The sequence below is a fragment of the Zootoca vivipara genome, chromosome 10 (genome assembly GCF_965207765.1).
Source record: "Zootoca vivipara chromosome 10, rZooViv2.hap1.1, whole genome shotgun sequence".
Classification (NCBI taxonomy): domain Eukaryota; kingdom Metazoa; phylum Chordata; class Lepidosauria; order Squamata; family Lacertidae; genus Zootoca; species Zootoca vivipara.
Window position 1 is genome coordinate 8,505,567 of NC_142593.1, and position 19,719 is coordinate 8,525,285.

The window sequence follows — 19,719 nt, forward strand, 5'->3', positions numbered from 1 at the left end:
GAAATGATAAAAATGAGGTGTGCAAGATGTCAGATACAGGTGGCAAAACACAAACCAGTAATTTAAGCATCGCTAGCCAATATAAAACTAAGCAAGCAAACAAAAAAAGGGGCTCGGGGAGGGAAAGAACCACTCACAGACAGCATTTTTGAAAATGATGCAACATCTGTAGTAAACGAAAGCACAGGCCAAGCAATTCAGATTATAAACAGTGAAGCAGGGAAAGGGGGGGGGGGAAGAGTTCAGGTCTATAAAGGGAATAGCAGTGGGCTCAAAGTACCATAAGCGCATTTGGTGTAAAACATCCCTTTTTCTCCTTTCCCTCTGAGGCATCAGACTGTAGGAAAAGTAGAGAAAGAAAAGGTAAAGGGAAAACAATTCTTTCAAGACCAACCAGAGTTTAATGCATGAACTACTGTCGCCTTAGTCAGCTTTCAGTTTAAACAAGACCAAATGCAACTAATGATATTAAAAGCAGATGGAGATCTTTTAAAACAAAGTTGTGTCCGTCCGTCCCTCCACAGTTTTTCATGGTTAAATGGTTAAACTATCCCTGAAAGAAATTAAAAGTATTTCTTACTATTTAATTAATAGTGTAGGACTTACGGCGTATTTGATCCTATTCTTCAAGTGCCTTTTAAAATCCATTCTCTCTCCGCTCATCGTGTCAACATAATATCTTGCTCCCTAAACTGCTATCTGTAGCAACATGGGACGACTCTTTCATTTGTAGCAAAGGTTTCCAGCCATTTTCAAGAGAAAGAGGGGAGGGAGTTACTTAAGCACTCTTGAAAACTGCGTAGGAGCTTAAGATCCAGGTTATTATTATTTTTTGAACTGGCTGAGGCAATCAGATGCAGCCATTCCATATAAGTGCTTGTGAACAACCCCGATATAGAAGCAGTTCTACATATATGTAAAGTACTTTTCTAACAATGGTTGTTTCCCCTACAATTATAATTTCTATGCTGTCACCACCCACAAAATGTTTGGTGGTAGCATAGGGCTTTCTCTGTAGGGCATTGAGGGACCTTACACAGAGCACCTGCTAAGGCTGATAAATGTGGCCTAAGCCTACCGTATTTTTCGGACCATAACACGCACTTAGTTTTTAGAGGAGGAAAACCAGGAAAAAAATATTCTGAACGAAACAGTGGGTGTATTGTTTTTGTGGTTCATGCTGTGGCCACAGACATGATATGTGATTTGACGGTGAATTTGGGGTGACCCAATGCAAAAATCCTGAGGATCCATGTGGATTTGTGCTTTGTAACCACATTTGTGCACCATTGCAGCCCCACAAAACTGTGAATGTGTGATTTTATTGGTGCTGGCTATAGCCATGGACATGCTATGTGATCTGATGGTGAATCTGGGGGTGATCCAATGCAAAAATCCTGAGGATTCATGTGCTTTTACCTTCCCCCCTCCCAGGCAACCTCCTTTATTGCAAGCGTCCCTTATCTGGCTTGACAATCAGCTGCTCAACTTCATTTTAACACCCTCTCTCCCTCTTGTTTGCCTTCCTTAGCTGGAGCAGTCCCCCCCCCTTTTCTTCTAATTGCTCTCCTCATTGCTTGCTTTAGTACTCTCCTTGCAAGTTCCCTGTCTTAACCTCCCAGCTCCTAGGCAGCCCCCTTTACTGTCAAGTGTCCCTTATCTGGCTTGCTGATCAGCTTAGCTATCAGCTGCTGAGCGGCTTGTTTTCAACACTCCTCTCACTGTTTCTAAATGGCTCTGGTGGAGGGACCCCGCTGCTGGAGCCATGGCATTCGCTCCATAACATGCACAGAGATTTCTCCTTACTCTTGAGGAGGAAAAAACGGTGTGTTGTGGAGCGAAAAATACGTTACCTTGCAAGATCTGTCACACAAGTGTGTCTTGCGTATGTACAACAGATCAGTGTCCTTAGAAGTTCAATCTACTGACCAGACCAAGGAGTGTGTGTGTGTGTGTGTGTGTGTGTGTGTGTGTGTTTGGGTGTGTGCTAAGCAAAAATCATAATGTGGGAAAAACCATGAAGCCAGCCAATGCTCTCAATTCCTGCAGCCCCTGTTAACTCTGCCCGCTCAGCTCAGCCCTGCTTCCTGCAGGGGGCAGTGAATCACAAGAGCAGGTGCCAGCAAAAATTACAATGCGGGAGAAAAAGCCAGCCAATGCCTCTACATAGCCCCATCCTTATTTCAGACATTGTGATTTATCAGTATATCGCAATGTTTAGCCGGTGATATATCACAATGGTGGAAACCAGATATTGCCCAGCCCTACTGTGTAATATTTAAATCACAATGATCCAATACCTAAAATATCAAATTCATGCAACTATTTAGCCTGTGGGCCCATAACCTACAGACCCAAGGTATCTCCTAAGGAAAGGGCCCGTTCAGATGCAACACAGCTTGAGCCTTGTGCCTGCATGTTCTGTTCTTGCACCACTTTTTCTCTCCTTGGCACATCACGATTGGAGACTTTCTTGGTTAACCAAACCTATAGGGCAGAATCCGTGTTGCACGAGCAGAAATCTGCTCATGTAAGTAAGACTTCACCTTCTCTTCTCCCCCTGCAGCCTCCCTATTTTCTTCAAAGGGTCCTCAGAGAGAAAGGAGAAGGGAAGGGGTGGCACATTTGTGTATATGGTTTGTGCATATCTTGTCTTAATAAGGCAAGATGTAATATCTGACTCTGGTCAAGTAAAAAGTGTGGAGATTGAAGATCTATTAGAGTGCAATGGAAATAAAATGTTAGGAATATTTGAAGACGAGGAAGTTCAAATAAAGGCATACCAAAGATAATAGTAAGACTAGGCAGAAAGGAGGAGGAAAGACAGCCAGCGAAATCAGCAGGTTTTGAGAAACTGGTTCATGGTTCATTCTGCTTCAACAAGCTGAGTTAATAGTGGACTGTGAAAGTAGTGGAAATAAAATAACTTTGAAACAAGCAAATATTAAAAGTAAAAGCAGGAATTATTTCTGCTGAAGGCTTTTAGAAAAATAAGTATCGTCCAGATAAAATTTCATTGACATTGTAAGGATGGGTGGCTGTTACTGTCATAAGGGGTTTCATTCACTACTCTTCTTAAAAATGTAAGAGTAAGACCATGTGCCTTGATAACACAAAACAATAGTGCTACAGCAAGTGGATTCAGGTGAAGGGCTAGTAGAAAACAGAAGAAAAGAACAGCTGGACAAGGGGCATGAAATGCTGGATAGAGGTGATAAAGCTTCTCAACAAAAGGACTCTCACCAAATACTTCCAAGGAGGAAGGAAACTCTTTGCCAAGCCAGGACAACCCTGCTGCCTTAGAACTAGATCATGTGGTTGGGGGGGGAGGGGGAGCATAGAAACCCAGACTAGTATCTCTACTGCAAGAATACATTTCAAAATGCACCATCAACAACCAAATTTACACCCCCCAAAAATAACATGCGTTTTTTCAAACTTTGATGTAATACAATTTTTATTTCCTTCTGTTAAACTAATGGTCAGTCGAATATCTCTTTCAAGTGCTTTGTTCTAAAATAAACAACGGCATAGCTACTTGAGTGTAGTGTTTTGTTTTTGATGGTGTGCGCTTTTGCACCAGCAGCCATCATCTTACAAGAAACGTATTCCCCTTCCTCTCTCACACAGGACACAATACCAAAATAGTGCTTGCCATCTACAGCTCTTTTCCCCCCTTTTATATAAAAAAGTAGCACCTGTATGTTTTTCAAATTGGTGACTGATTAAACATGGGTATCTTTCAGTCATGCAAAATATATCTTAAATACATTAATTAAGCAACAAAATCTTGCAATCCTGTATGTCGACACCCCCCTGATTGTTTTCTATAAATACCATGCCTCCTGCTCAGTTCTTTAAGGTCTTTGCATCTAAGTAGAGGAGGCATTTGTGTAATTTTCATATTCTTATATCTAAGAGACTCTCTCACCCACACAGAAGTCTTTTAAACTTGTTTTACAAGGGGAGGCTGATGGTATAAAAACATATTTTACTGATTTACTTCAGCTTACATTCAACCTTCATACGTGGCTTCTGAGGTTGTCACCCATCCAGGCAGTGGCCAGAGCTGGACCTGCTTAGCTTCACAAAGATGGGAGGCCTCATGTGCCTTCATGATACATGTTATTCAAAACATCCACATTTAACTCAAGTAGTTCTGTCTTGCATACAGTTCTCCAATACATTAGCAAAGGATACTTGGACCCAGGCGGGATGCAGCACCAAACCATATTTTAGCTTTGTGTGTGCGAGCAGCCATGGAATCCTGGTCTCACATGCTCCCCGCTTCCTCTCTCCTCTTACGAGTCATGCCCGTAAGGAGAGCATCATCGGCATCCACTTCTACTTTTAAACTAACTGGCAAGAGCTCTAATTAGTTTAAACTAAAGTTTTAAGTATGCCAGGATCACAAACCACAATTTGACGTGGGCTTATTTGAAAAGGGGACATCCCCTCCCAAAAGCTAAACGTAGTTCCTCCCACCCCTCAAATTTAGATACAAAAATAAACAGGTTAGTTCAAAACGTAAAGAGGGTGTTTCTGACCTCATAGCTGTGCTGAAGGAGGGAAGGGGGAATCTGTGAACTCAAAGATCACTGCTACTTGCACTAAAACTACGGTTCAGTGTTTGTCTGAAAGCAGCATTTAATTCAAGCAGCAGAAGCCTGAATTTTATTTAAAGTTCAGCCTTCATTAATTGACAGTGTCTGCAGGGCAGCGCAGTAGTTCTCACCTTTTAAAACTGCCTTTTCTTGCGGTAGACCTCGTTGTTCTTTTAGAATGGCCTGAAGTGTCAGAATTGCTAGATTCAGGCTGTTTACTTTTCTGAACACTGGACTGCAGAATTACCCTGGAAGGAGTAGGAGAAAGAAATTACGTAAAAGTAAACGGAAATGTACATAATGTACAAAGATAAATATGGCATATAGTTTTATACAAAGATGCCTAAAAGACAGGATTTTGCGGACAACTGTTTTCAATCTTTCCTCATTCAGTCTGTGGTAGTATTCATATATCTGCTCTGTTTTAAACCCATTTCAACTTTTCATTCAGACTATTAATACAGCCAACCATTTTGGGCTCAAGTTTTTACTTCCAATACAGAGATGCAAAGGGCTTTCTTTCTTTCTTTCTTTCTTTCTTTCTTTCTTTCTTTCTTTCTTTCTTTCTTTCTTTTTCTTTCTAGTGCAACAAAAGTGCCTTTATGGAGGACCAAGATCCTGGCATACAAACATCTCTGCATTACTCCTGAATGTCTTAGACAAGGCACGGGTGACCACACAATCCAACATATGAACTGATACTATGAAATATCTAAATATAAAAAGGAGAAGTGATTGCCTAAGCTTGACCACTGGAGTTTCTAACCAAAGAAATTGGTTTTTATATACACTGAAAAACCATTTGTGAATCCCTACACTGGGGCTCCTGCTTATTTAACTTGTATGCAGAATTCATCATGCGAAAGGCTGGACTAGATGAATCCCAAGCCGGAATTAAGATTGCCGGAAGAAATATCAACAACCTCAGATATGCAGATGACACAACCTTGATGGCAGAAAGCGAGGAGGAATTAAAGAACCTTTTAATGAGGGTGAAAGAGGAGAGCGCAAAATATGGTCTGAAGCTCAACATCAAAAAAACCAAGATCATGGCCACTGGTCCCATCACCTCCTGGCAAATAGAAGGGGAAGAAATGGAGGCAGTGAGAGATTTTACCTTCTTGGGCTCCTTGATCACTGCAGATGGTGACAGCAGTCACGAAATTAAAAGACGCCTGCTTCTTGGGAGGAAAGCAATGACAAACCTAGACAGCATCTTAAAAAGCAGAGACATCACCTTGCCGACAAAGGTCCGTATAGTTAAAGCTATGGTTTTCCCAGTAGTGATGTATGGAAGTGAGAGCTGGACCATAAAGAAGGCTGATCGCCGAAGAATTGATGCTTTTGAATTATGGTGCTGGAGGAGACTGTTGAGAGTCCCATGGACTGCAAGAAGATCAAACCTATCCATTCTGAAGGAAATCAGCCCTGAGTGCTCCCTGGAAGGACAGATCGTGAAGCTGAGGCTCCAATACTTTGGCCACCTCATGAGAAGAGAAGAATCCTTGGAAAAGACCCTGATGTTGGGAAAGATTGAGGGCACTAGGAGAAGGGGACGTCAGAGGACAAGATGGTTGGACAGTGTTCTCGAAGCTACGAACATGAGTTTGACCAAACTGCGGGAGGCAGTGCAAGACAGGAGTGCCTGGCGTGCTATGGTCCATGGGGTCACGAAGAGTCGGACACGACTAAACGACTAAACAACAACACTGGGGCTCAGGTTTTGCAAATGAACTCTTTAGCTTTCAAAAAGTTATGTGAACTAACACTCTTTTAAAACAAGGTACTTTCTGCTTTGCTGCTATCCTGTTCTCCTAGTGTCCTTGTTTTGTTTACATGCTTTCCGTAGGCAGTGAAGCAGGAACAAACTTCTCCTTAAATTCCTCCACTTCACTACCCAGTTATTACTGGAAAGGGGAGAGATTTCATCAGCATACATTACCCAACTGCATCCTTTCCGCTCCTAGCTGGTGCATGCTCACAGAGGGTGATACTTGGGGAGTGCTCTTTTGCCCTGTGGAGCCTTCAATGTAGAGTTCCTCAAGGTTCAGTTTTATCCTCTATGCTATTTAACATCTACATGAAACCGCTGAGTGAGGTTATTATTCAGAGTTTTAGAGTACGTTGTCAGCAATGTGCTGATGACCCACAACACTATCTCTCCTTTACATCTGCAGGTGAGGCAGTGGATGCACAGGACCATTGTCGTGCCTTGGTCATGGACTGAAGCTCAATCCAGATAAGACCAAGGCATGGTCAGTGGGCGGCTCCCTAGACCAAATGCCTGCTCTTGATGGAATTACAGTGGTACCTCCGGTTGTGAATTAATCCTTTCTGGAGGTCTGTTTGTAACTGGAAACTGCTTGTAACATGAGACGCGCTTTCATTAATGGTGCCTTCCATTGCTGCCATGCCGCTGGAGCACAATTTCCGCTCACATCCTGGGACAAAGTTCGCAACAGGGGGCATCTACTTCTGGGTTATTGGAGTGCGTAACCCTAAGAATTCGTAAGGGGGACAGTTTGCAACCCGAGGTACACTCCCTCTGAAAGAGCGGGTGCATAGCTTCGGGGTACTTCTGGATCCTTTGCTTTCGCTGGGGGCTCAGGCGGCCTCAGTGGTGCGGAATGCCTTCCATCAGTTTTGGCTGTTGACCCAGCTGCACCTCCATCTGAACAGGGATGACCTAACTTCCATTTTCTATGTTCTGGTAATCTCTAGGTTGGATTATTACTGCAATGTGTTATATGTAGGGCTGCCTCTGAGGATGGTTTGGAAACTTCAGCTGGTGCAGAATTTGGTGTCCAGGCTGCTCACTGGGGCAAGACGGTTTGAGCACATTAGGCCAATCCTGGCCTGACAGCACTGGCTGCCAATTAGTTTCCAGGACTGATTCAAAGTACTGGTTTTGACCTACAAAGCCTTAAATGACTCAGGACCGCAATGCCTCAAGGACCACCTCTATTTGAACCACCCTGGACCCTGCAATCATCATCTGAGGCCATTCTTTGTGTGCCTCCTCCACGAGAGGTCCAAGGAGGGTAGCAACATCAGAATAGGCCTTTTTTGCAGTGGCTCCCAGTTTGTGGAATGCTCTCCCCAGGGAGGCTTGTCTGGCACCTTCATTATACCTCTAAGGGCACCAGGTGTTCTCTTCTACCAAGCCTTTGGCCTATTAACAATTCTATGTCCTTTTAAATGTGCTTTTGGGAGGGGGGGTTATTGGTTTGCTCTTTTTTTGTTCTTGTTTTCATTATGTATTTTGTGTTTTCATTTGGTATTTTTTTATGCTATGAGCCACCCTGAGATCTTCAAATGAAGGGTGGTATACAAATTTAAACAAATAAAACCCATATCTTCATGAAGCAAGATTCAGCTCTGATACCAAAGAAGAATTTGCCCCCGTCTGTTCCGGAAAGCAATTAAGTGGGCTGCAATAATATTTCTGTTCAGTGAAACTTTCCAGGAGGTGACTATGGATTTCTTACTTTTTTTAAAAAAATAGTGCTTATATTATTGATATGCTTTCAGTTTATTTCTATTTATTCTATTCTTAGCCACTTTAGATATATAAAAAGGCATTCCTGAAAACTTTAAAAGGACAGTAAAAAATTAGGTCAGCTATTAAAAAATATTTTCCTACACAAAGGGTATGAACCAGTCATTGAGAGGACAATTAACAGAGCAATCCCAACTTACCTTTACACCACAATTGGGGAAGAGGGGAAGAGTGATCAGCTGATACAATGAGAACCAGATCCACTGCTCAGCCATTTCACAGTAGCCAGAGCAGGAGGTGGGGGGACAACAGATTTCATCCCCCTACCAGGGGCTGCTATAGGAGGGAATTAACTACGGCCACCCCATGGCAGGCATTCAGTTTCAGTGATTCTGTGGGCATGCGAGGGAATCAAAGGGTCGATGGTTCTGGTGTATCCATAGCCAGCCCTGATAAGCCCCCTTCTTACCTCCTCCACCTAACATCACTGGTGGAAGGTCTATGCCAGTGGAGATCTAAGTGTCTTCTCACTGGTAACACCTCCATGTCCAGCATAGCAGCACTCCCAGGGACAAAAGATTGCTCCATTGAGATGCTAAATCCCTCTTCTACAGCAGTGATCCCTCCCTCCCCCCCCCCCACATTTTGTAAGCGGATGCATTTCATATAAGTGACAGGTTCTGCAAGATTGCAACTGTAGTGGCAACTGCAAAGGGAAGAGACAGTTTAATTCCTCACTGTAATTGCCTCTTTCGCTTTGTGACATGTAGCTGCACCCACCAATTCATTTCACTGGTTGCAATGCATAGCTCATCGCTTCTGCTGTGAGACAAGAAATGTGTCTCAAGTCTCCAGGAGTTAATAAAATGCAAGCTATTCTAAGCACATTAAGGCTGATGTTTATACAGTGAATTACTGCATTTTAAAAAATAAAAAGGCAGAATATGCTACTTTCCAGAAATAACACAGAGGAAGACAATGGTCTGCAGCTATAAAGCATCTGTATGAAACTGCTAGGAGCTGCTATCAAGGGTTTTGGAGCAAGGTTCCAGCAATATGTGAATGACATCCAGCTCTTTCTCTTTATTCCCTGCATTGCAGGGGGTTGGGCTTGATTGCCCTGGGAATCACTTCCAGCTGTACAATTCTATGATTCTATATTTATCAAGTTAAGGAAATCATCTATGCCTCATTTCTGTACAGTACGTTTAAATTGGAGCATATAACCTATTAAGATAGTAAGGGTGAGCAGAGTTAAGGACTGAAAGCTGTAATGAAGCACAAGCCGCTCAACACAAGACCTTCTTGTTATACAGGAAAATGTGAAATATTCCAAGGTATCACTAGGGGGCATAAGGCCTCGTTCCTTAAATCGGACTAGTACAATCCAAGACACAACAAAATTTCCTTTTTCATAAACTATTTTACATTTCCATCCTAAATCAGACAGAAAGGTGGGATTTAAAACTTTTATATGCGAAAAAATCTAGAATACCTGCAATCCAGAAAATAGTTTTGTCCTGTTATATTCCTTCACTTACAGCACAATCCTATGCAGCTTTGTTCACAGGGAAGCACACATAGGATTGCAAGTTTCAGTGTCCGACTTGTACTGCACTTACAAAGCACTGTCCGTATCTTTTTAAATCCATAATCTGAGAATCAAAATCCAGCACAGATTACTGAGGCAAGGTAGCTATTCAAACTAGTGCAGAAACTAGGAGATGAAGAAACCACAAACAACCTTTCACATGCCGATACAAGGGAACACCAGACAAGAAAAGAACACCATCCTGCAAACGCCTGGCAGTTTTCGAAGGGCAATTCTAAAGCACACAAATCATTACCAGTTTTTCTTGTAAAAGCAAGTAGCCCAAGTTCCATGATGCCTTACCAAAAAAAGGGGGGGCGGGAAAAAGAAGAAGGCTGTAAAAGCTTGGTGCATGCATTTATGAAAGAGGCGAGCAGGTAAACTTCTGTAAAGAATGTAATAGGGACACACTTACACTATGACTCTGTCAAGGGAGGTCCTGCTGGACCTAGGTTCTTAACCCATCTAGACAGAATAGGAGGTTGGGAAGAAGGGAGCCACACACAATCCACCAGATGGCAATGCTACTCAGGACAGAGACCAGCATAGCTAGGAGACATCTAAAAAGGGGTGAGGGTGGGGAGGAAGAGATGGATATGAAATCAAAGGGAAAAATCAAGAACTCTTTTTTTTAGAAATGAGTGGTACATTTCAGCCAGTTGCAGTTGAAAAAAGGAAAAAAGCTCTATCTGTGTTCTTTGGTGCTGTGGGGTGGGGGGACGGAAATCCCTTCCCTGTTCAAAGGCCATGCTGTATTTTTAGGGAGATTATTTTAACCTTTGTTTGATTTACAGGGTAAATCTAGGAAGGATTCTGCAAATCCCTTTTCACCTAACCCTCCCCCCCCAAAAAACTCTCTGCCTTAGCTGGAAATCAACTGATAGGTTGTCCAAATGCCATTTAAGAATACAATTTAAGAGCCTGCTGGATCAGGCCAATGGTCCATCTAGTCTAGCATCCTGTTCTCACAGTGGCACCCGGGTACTTATGGGAAGCTAAAAAGCAGGACCTGAATGCAATCTCCGCCCTTAAAAACACACAGACACAAAACCTTGTTCATAATATAGCGTGCCAATATTAAATGCGCTCTGTGGGAGGATCCATCAATTAGGCTACATCTGCTTCACTAATAACTGGTCTGCCTGATCTAACAGCAACACCAGCATCAAAACATACATACTGTACACACTTCATACAAAACATAGCAGACAGAGAGATGTGCTGCTTTTCTACATTAAAATTATATTTTTAAAGTATTGCATACTTTTTTACCCGATATGCTTTTTTTCCTAAACATAATACACATGCAAAGCAATTTATTTTGTCCAAAAGCCTTCACTCTCTCACACACAAACACAGGGACCTGCTCCAACAGCAGTTTCCCTAAAAGCAGAAAGCAAGAAACTTCTAAGTTATGGGTAGGAAAACCAATCTTGGAAGGGCCTTGTTTTGTAGCAGTTTTGTTTCAAAAAATACCCTGCAACAAAGAAGCTTTCAGGCATTGATGTAATGTCGATTTAGTAAGTGTTTTGTGATTTAGCCAATGAGCCTGATATGTTAGGAGATGTGAACCTCACAGTGGCAGAGAGGAGAATTTACTGATGATAAGGAAATGAGAAGACTTGGACATCAAGGTGACACCTAGTGGCAATGAATTAATTGTGTGCAACTTTTAGAGTACTGAAAACATATCGAAGAAGTCAGTCTTTAAGAAAGAGGCTTTTGCATTTACAGATGCAAAATAAAATTAACTTACGTTAGTGGAACTGAGTTTCCTTTTGACTGCCGTTTACTTTTCAGGGCACGAAGCTTATCTCCTTGCGTAACTGAGTGCATTTCTTCTTCATCATCACTGTACTGTAAATAAATGGTAAGTCATTGGAATAATTCATAGTATACTTCAAAGTCTTGGTGCTGAAGCATAAAACTTGATGCATACCAGACCACTAGTGAACTAATGAACTTTTCACCTGAAGTAGCAACAGATTTCATAAAAACAACCCTTTAGCATTTTGGTACGTTATCTGTTTATTTTCTTGTTAAAAAGGTAAAGGGAACCCTGACCATTAGGTCCAGTCGTGACCGACTCTGGGGTTGCGGCGCTCATCTCGCGTTATTGGCCAAGGGAGCCGGCATACAGCTTCCAGGTCATGTGGCCAGTATGACAAAGCCACTTCTGGCGAACCAGAGCAGCACACGGAAACACCGTTTACCTTCCCGCTGTAGTGGCACCTATTTATCTACTTGCACTTTGACGTGCTATCGAACTGCTAGGTGGGCAGGAGCTGAGACCGAGTAACGGGAGCTCACCCCATCGTGGGGATTCGAACTGCTGACCTTCTGATCGGCAAGCCCTAGGCTCAGTAAACCCACAGCGCCACCTGCGTTAATACCCACAGGAGGAACCCCCTCTCCACAGCAACAGAAACTTGTGTGTGTATCTCTCTTCTGCTACTCAGAAAAGAATATCTAAATTCAAGTATTATGCCAATACCTCACCTGTAGAATGTCCTTTCAATCTTGCTCATTTGTCACACATTTTCCCCTATTCTTAGGATGCTTTTTAGGAATAGGAATACAGAAGAGTATACAAAAAGAATCCAACCACTTTTGCTTTATTATACCCACATTTAGCAATGCCCTAAGATTTACAACAGCACAACGTTCGGGTGATTACCGGTTCAGAATCTTTACTGCTGCCAATCTGACTTTTGGAATCATTAATTGAAATATCATCTACTCCTGAAAGAATTTTTGTAACGGTGTATTTTGCCGTCTTTCTTAGCTTTGCACGGAGAATATCACCTTCCAACCAAAGTTCTGACTGTTTCCTGTTACAGAGAGAAAATACAGTAGAAATTACCAATTTCAATTTTTGATTACATGTATAAATCCAAATTCATAGGTCAAACAGAGTCCAGTAGCAGGTGTGCCATCCTCTAATGTGGTACAAAATGGTCTTAATATAGTCATGTAAAATATTTATTGCATTGCCTTCAACTATGCCCTTCCATTTGCATTGTTTTGACCTAGCAGTAGTTTCCAGTAATTGGAAAATGAGATTATTTTTACCAATTCCTCCTCCTCTTCTCTGCAACACCCCCCCCACAAAAAAAAGCAATCTGCTCTGGAGGGTTGGTGGAATCTTTGGAACAGCATGGGAAGTAGTGTGGAGGGATGCAGGGGGAATCATTAAAAAATGTCTCCCTTACATTAGAGTAGTGGATCTCAGCTTAAATAAAAGCCCTTTTGTGAACAGATGGATGCAAACCAGAGTTATTTTTATTTTTTTTAACAGAAACAAAAACTATAATTTTATTCCCACCTTGAAAGTTTTACTGAAAGGCAGGAGACAAACATTTCAGAGAGCTATTGCTGTTGTTTGTTTAAAACAATTAGATGTATTAGTAGATGAGAGGGTTGCTTTCAGTCTGCTGGCAGGCTTAATGAGTGCCGACTGAAGTCTTGCAGCATACTTGTCATACCAATCAGATACTAAGACATCAATCAATATTGATATTTTAATCACTGCATTTTAGACATTTCATTGCTATATCATGTGCATGTTCTTCACCTTAAAAAACAGTAATGTTTCATTTCATTTTTGTATACACTTCAGTAGTAATTCATATATATTGAGGTTTCTACCCAATTCTGTGCCATAGTCTATGATTCTGAGGTTGAGTTTTCTGTTTTCCTTTCCTATTTTTTAAGGCTTAGTGAATGACAGTCCAGGCAGAATGTGTGCGCAACTGCACAGGCTCTGCGATTTCAGCTTCAGTCAGTAATGCATTCAGCTGCTGAATTCTACTGCATACCCCACAAGTGTCTCAGGGGGGAAAAGGGGACATCTAATTTTTTCTCATGATAGAACAGTAGCCATTTGGGTTGCTGCGATGTTGTGCAATTTTATGGTGCAATTTTCCCCTGAAAAAGGCACTTTGGGGTGGGGGAGGGGCTGCAATCTCGCATGGTGCCCTAAAACATGGGATTTTTGGGTTCTGTGCCTGAAGAAAGCGTGATTTTTTTTGGGGGGGGGAGCTGCAGCACAAAATTACTTAAGATCACAGCAACCAGATTGGATGGTGTGCTCTCACAATAAAAAATGGGAAGATGGTGTCTGAGAAGACGGCATCCCTGATTTGGGCTTCATAGTGTTGGAAGGTATGCTACTGATGGGAATGCAAGTCAAAGACACACAGCTCTAACCAGATGCCGGTGATTGTAGGCAGCTTATACTGCAGTTTCCATTTCATGTGTAAAGCAGCAAGCAGCAGACCAAGCCAGCAGTCAGAATTACCAGTGTCTTTAGAAGGCACATAGCCAATCGCTGCTCCCTATGGGGGTAAAGGGACCCCTGACCATTAGCTCCAGTCACCCCAGACTCTGGGGTTGCAGCACTCATCTCGCTTTACTGTCCAAGGGAGCTGACCTACAGCTTCCGGGTCATGTGGCCAGCATGACTAAGCCGCTTCTGGCAAACCAGAGCAGCACACGGAAACGCCGTTTACCTTCCCGCCGGAGCAGTACCTATTTATCTACTTGCACTTTTGGGTGTGCTTTCGAACTGCTAGGTTGGCAGGAGCAGGGACCGAGCAACGGGAGCTCACCCTGTCGCGGGGATTTGAACCGCCGACCTTCTGATCGGCAAGCCCTAGGGCTCTGTGGTTTAGACCACAGCGCCACCCACGCCCCCTCCTATGTGGGTAACTGCTGTTTTATGATCCTAACCTCCTTTAACCTATATTCAATATATCAGAAGGCAGAATGGTCATTACCAATTTGTGTGAGGCCAGGTCCCGGACACAGCATGCAAATAATTAAATAGTTTCAGCACTGATTCAATCTTTTGGGGGTGGTGGTGGGTGGGTTTAAAGGCTTACTTACTTTAACAGGAAGTGCTGCTGCGCTCCAATCACAGAGCCAGGTCTGCAGATTCTAATCCAGGCAATAGCTTCAGCAGCAGTCATCCTGTAATGCTTCATAATGTAACAGGCTATAAGTGTGCCAGTTCTGCCAAGTCCAGCTGCGTGGGACACAAATAAGCTTGTTCTTTTTTTCTGGCTTTTGCAAGCAGATCCTCATTCAGGCTTCATCATGCTCTTATGCTCCCTCTGCAAACCACAATTGCTTGGGCCCTACATTTCATAGGCCAGGCCTTCACAAAAAGGAACCCCAAGCACACCAGGCCATGTATTTGGTATGTGTGTGGGGGACACACTATATAGCTCAGTCATACATCACTTGCATGCAAAAGTTCCCAGGTTAAATCCCCAGCATTTCCAGTTAACAGGCTCCATCGGGATGCAGATGATAAGGTTGCCCTTTTTCTGCCTCTGGAGAGCCATTGCCAGTCAGAGCAGACAGCCCTGGACTAGATGCACCAACAGTCAGGCCTGCTATGAGGCAGTTACCTATGTTCCTATTCTGGCTTGAGATAATACCTTTTTCTGTAACTGACAGTATCCTCTGTGGTCAGCTCAGAGTGCCCTGTTGATGTATTTTATAAACAAATTTAAACAGCAAATGCTTGAGCAGATCCAAGCTTGAATGAAGCTCCTCAGCTTTCATCAATCTCTTGGAATGGTTAGGGGATGCTCCTGAGCTGAGCCACCTGTGGCCCTCTGGGGAAAGGGGGGGGATACCCAATTTTCAAAAACTCTGCTCCCTCCTAACCCCAAGTTGCTCCCAGCTCACCCCATTCAGGATGTGCTCCCCAACCTGTTTGGATTCAACACACTGTATTTGTAATCAAAACTTTCTAAACTGCACCAAATGCATACCTGGACATAAGGTGGCAGTCAAAAGTTTGTTCTGGAAGGGATCTTTCAAAGTTTTTGATACCCACATTTGTAATATACAAAAAAGCAAACTGAAATATATCCATATGTTATTCTGTAAGGATGTTCACCTTTATTATTACTTCTAAAGGTTTGAGCTGCAGATTGTCATTTTTCTCCCCCCAAAAAACTTTCGCAAGTTATCACTACCTCCTGGGTTTAGACCACACCGCCACCCACGTCCCTACAATGGCTGAACTAAGTGATGGTTAATAATGCATGCTGTGAATGCTATTCCAAAAACTTAGTGTCCATTACTTTAACTCATGATTCCTGTACCTTTGCAATGAACTGCTATAGCACCTTCGGCATTTTCACAAATACTTAGGAATGATCTGACGATGGCATCATTAGGTATACTCCCATCAGCAAAGAAAAGCTCATGGTGCTCAAACCCTGCATCTTTAAACCTCCTTGCATCATACACTCTCTTGTTTAGACGGATTACAGTGGTAACATTATGTCTTCTGAAGTAGGGAAAATAGGCCTCGGGGGCATGGTGTGGGTAACCTGGAAGAAAGGAGCCAATGGACATTTACGGCACTGTAGAACAAAATATCAAGCAAGCCACCAAAAATACCCCACCAAAACCTATCAACCCAGCCTGTTTTCAAATACTGATTTCTATACAGCCATCCCTCGGGTTAAGTACGCTGCGGGTTACGTACTTTCAGGATAATAACGCAGCGGACCCGGAAGTGTTTACTTCCGGGTTCCACTGCGTGTGCATGCGCGGAAGCACTGTATTGGCGCTTTGCACATGCGCGAAAGCGCCACTCTAGATATGTGCTTTTCGGGGTGCAAATGGCACCCCAGAACGGATCAGGTACGTATCTAGAGGTACCACTGTAGTTCAGTGGTGTCCAACCAGTCGACAGGTAGATCCCAGGAAGATTGCGGTCGGTCGCGGGATCCTTATCGATTACGGGATTTAAAGCAATGTATAATGAAGGTTTGCGGCCCCCGCCCCGTCTCTACGTAGCTTCAAAAGGGCAATCGTTTCTAGTCTGCTGCCAACATTAGTTGGCTTTATTGTTTTGTGTGCTTATTAGTGTTGTAGTTAATGGTCAACCCTTCCCCCCCCCAAAAAAGCTCAACAACTCTGGCCTTTCCTCCCTCCAATGACAATGGGTAGATCACTGCTAGTTGTTGTTTTTTTTATACTGAGCGTAGATCACAGTCTCTTGGGAGTTGGACATGCCTGCTACAGTTGATAACGCAATAACAAAGTAATGTATTGTTTCCGCCGCAAGTGCCTCTATCTTTTAAACATACCATTTTCAATTTTACTTCTTGAGTGTGGTCCACCAAAGGCAATGAATTTTTTTGGTATTATCCAGTTAAAGTCTCCATTTTCAGCCCTCTGTTAAGAAAACAGATGAATTGTTTACTTCATCCCTAAAATATCCCTGAGATTAGTCACATTTGCTTTGGTATACATAGTGAGGATGACGAGGAATGCTGATGTAAGGTTTTGAAGAATAAGAATGTGTAATTCCAATTTCATCTGGGATTATAGACCACATGCTCTCACACTGTCATGCGACAGCCTTAAGTGTATTGAAACATCTTTTTGTTATTTACCTTACTTTCCTTGACTCCACATACTTAGATATAGACTATCTTGAAAACAGAAAAAATCAAGAGCTATAAGTAATGCATGCCAATTTTAAGCAAAGACAGTCTCAGCAGTAATTATAAGTAGACATCAGTAAACAGAATGATGCTTACCTCATAGTGCTCATATTCATCTACATCAAATGAATTGAAATCAAGGAAGCCATACCGCAAAGCCTAAAATTTGTAAAGAGTAGCTTTAAAAACAACATAAGCCTTGTAGAATGGACCATAATTGATTACTTTTAGTCTGCCTCTTTTACCATTCCATATTATCTACATTGCCTGGACTAAAACTTTACTTATGTACGAAATTATATATGTGAAGCACTCAGAAATTGCTATGTGTTATTATGACTACTACCCATGCATTCACTTCTGCTCACACAATGGAACTTTTCCAACACTATCTTCCTCCTCCTCCTCCTCCTCCTCCTCCTCCTCCTCCTTCTTCTTCCCCTCCTCCTCATCCTCCTCATTACAGCCTCCCCCAAATCCAGTCACTTCAGTCCAATTTACTTCTTTAAAACCATGGGTCACCACAAAGCTAATAAAAATAGACAACAGCTGGCTTACTGACCAGTGAAAGCCCACTCCTGAGGGCCAGAGGACCCTCTAGAACAGGCATCCCCAAACTTCGGCCCTCCAGATGTTTTGGACTACAATTCCCATCTTCCCCGACCACTGGTCCTGTTAGCTAGGGATCATGGGAGTTGTAGGCCAAAACATCTGGAGGGCCGCAGTTTGGGGATGCCTGCTCTAGAATGATGCATTGTTTGGCATGAGAGGCTGCAAGAAGAGGGGGATATATAGAATTTGGGTGGGTGGGAGGCATCTTGCAAACACGGAAGTGCAATCTGATCTCACTATGGATCCAAACCATAATTGTGGTTTGGCTTATTTCCCCCTCTTCTTAATTATCCAAACTTTCGGAAGAGTAATATTTCAGATTTCAAACTGTCCAGAATCCCATAAGGTTCTGATCAAAGTACAGGGTTCCAGATCACACATGGAATTTACTTTACTAACCTTATTTATCGCCTGAAAACAGTCGAGCAGCGTTAGATGAAAACTGCAGGTACCAAACGCAGCATCCCTGCAAGGCACACAGGTGTGAACTCAACGTTGGCCAACTTTCCTAAGGAATTCTTTTTAGGCTTCTTGACTTGGCTACAACACACTCTAGCTAGTGATTTCTATTAGTTGACAGCAAGCAGATAAATGTCAAAAGGACATTTGAACTGTTCCCTAGTTTTGTGGCACACAATTACTGCTCTTCCAGCAAAAGCCAAATGGTCTCTGAGTATGGGCACTGCTTCCCTAAGCCACACCAGTGGAGCAGTGATGTGGCAAGGAAGGACCTTGTTCTGGCTGGTTGCCTTGCTCTCTTGGGTCGACAGCAAATGCGAGAGAAATGGCAGAGAGGTCAGACTGGCTCACTCCGCTAGCTGGAGTCTGCCCATCCTTGCTTCCCACGGCCAACCTGCCCCTTTCTTGAGAGCTCTCCAGCCATCAGATGCCACATGCTTCACTGAGGCTCATGCTGACCACCATGATGAGATGAGAGGAGTACTCAGGTCAATGCGGGGAGCATCCTGTGCCAAGCTAAGTCCCAACTGCTCGATTCGTTTTCTGGAATGATCTGCCCTGCATGTGTGTTGAATTCTCAGCTCTGTATTCCTCTGCTATGCTAGGCACTAGTCAGCCACAGGTGGAAAAATAAATTGCTGCACTTGGAAGCTGTGTTGTCATGGGGGGCAAAATCCACTAGCCACTTAAGTAGCTAGCTTGGCCCCCTATCAACCTTTGAGCCTGTGGCTGCAATCCAATAAACACTTATCCGGGGGGTGGGGAGCCTTGCTGAACTCAGTGCAGCTTGCTTGACATGAATAGGATTGCACTGTGTGTGTCTACATGTAGAGCACTCCAATCTATCCTACGAGAAGTGTTCAGCTGGTGTAAACACAAAACTGTATTTTACGGATCAGTAACTAAACAGCAGTGTTAAAAAATTGTTTCCTTGACACATTTTGCCATAGCAAATTGCATGGGGCTCCCCTATCTGGTTTATTTTTGTTTAAGGATAGCAAGTCTTGAGCACACATATAAAAAAGATCTAGAAAAGTCTTCACCAATCAGGTGCTCTCCAGAGGTTTTGGGGTGTAGCTCCCATCCTCCCTAACCACTGACCGTATTCTTTGGGGCTGATGGGAGTTGGATTCTAACAGCATCTGGAAAGCACTAGGTTTGTGAAGGCTGAGGCAGGAATTCCAAATGGGCAGGGGATCAGCTTCTCCCCCTGCCCTGCCCCACCGGCCAAGAAAGGGTAAAATGAATATTTTTAAAGGATGGGTGGTTTCAATACATGCTTTCATTTACCTGAAAGGAAGATATGTCACATTTTCAGACACTAAATGCCTGTATATGTTTTCTGGAGATTCCCTCAGATATATTATCTATTTTGGAAAGAGAGAGGAGAAAAAAGGGAAAAAACATTCATATGGTACTTTAAAAGTTACCTATAAGGTAATATTCTCTGCAATTCCCCCACCCACCTAAGCAAGGCCT

At 43.0% G+C, this 19,719-nt stretch overlaps 1 protein-coding gene across 12 annotated transcripts in view; it reads right to left on the reverse strand.

Moving 5' to 3' along the window:
- Window positions 1–19,719, reverse strand: part of CDC14B (cell division cycle 14B) — a 56,365-nt gene that overhangs the window by 4,288 nt on the left and 32,358 nt on the right. For 4 of the 12 annotated variants that reach the window (XM_060280110.2, XM_060280109.2, XM_088652995.1 and 1 more), the window contains exons 5-13: window positions 19,531–19,607; window positions 18,181–18,247; window positions 17,266–17,328; window positions 16,810–16,897; window positions 15,814–16,044; window positions 14,582–14,720; window positions 12,372–12,525; window positions 11,451–11,551; window positions 4,736–4,852 (exon numbers count right to left, since the gene is read on the reverse strand). In XM_060280110.2, coding sequence (XP_060136093.1) covers window positions 4,736–4,852; window positions 11,451–11,551; window positions 12,372–12,525; window positions 14,582–14,720; window positions 15,814–16,044; window positions 16,810–16,897; window positions 17,266–17,328; window positions 18,181–18,247; window positions 19,531–19,607 — 1,037 coding nt within the window. Of the gene's footprint in view, window positions 1–280; window positions 338–606; window positions 721–4,735; window positions 4,853–10,109; window positions 10,255–11,450; window positions 11,552–12,371; window positions 12,526–14,581; window positions 14,721–15,813; window positions 16,045–16,809; window positions 16,898–17,265; window positions 17,329–18,180; window positions 18,248–19,530; window positions 19,608–19,719 lie in introns of all 12 variants that reach the window. The other 8 variants (XR_015946146.1, XR_015946149.1, XR_009558312.2 and 5 more) reach the window with 5 other exon arrangements.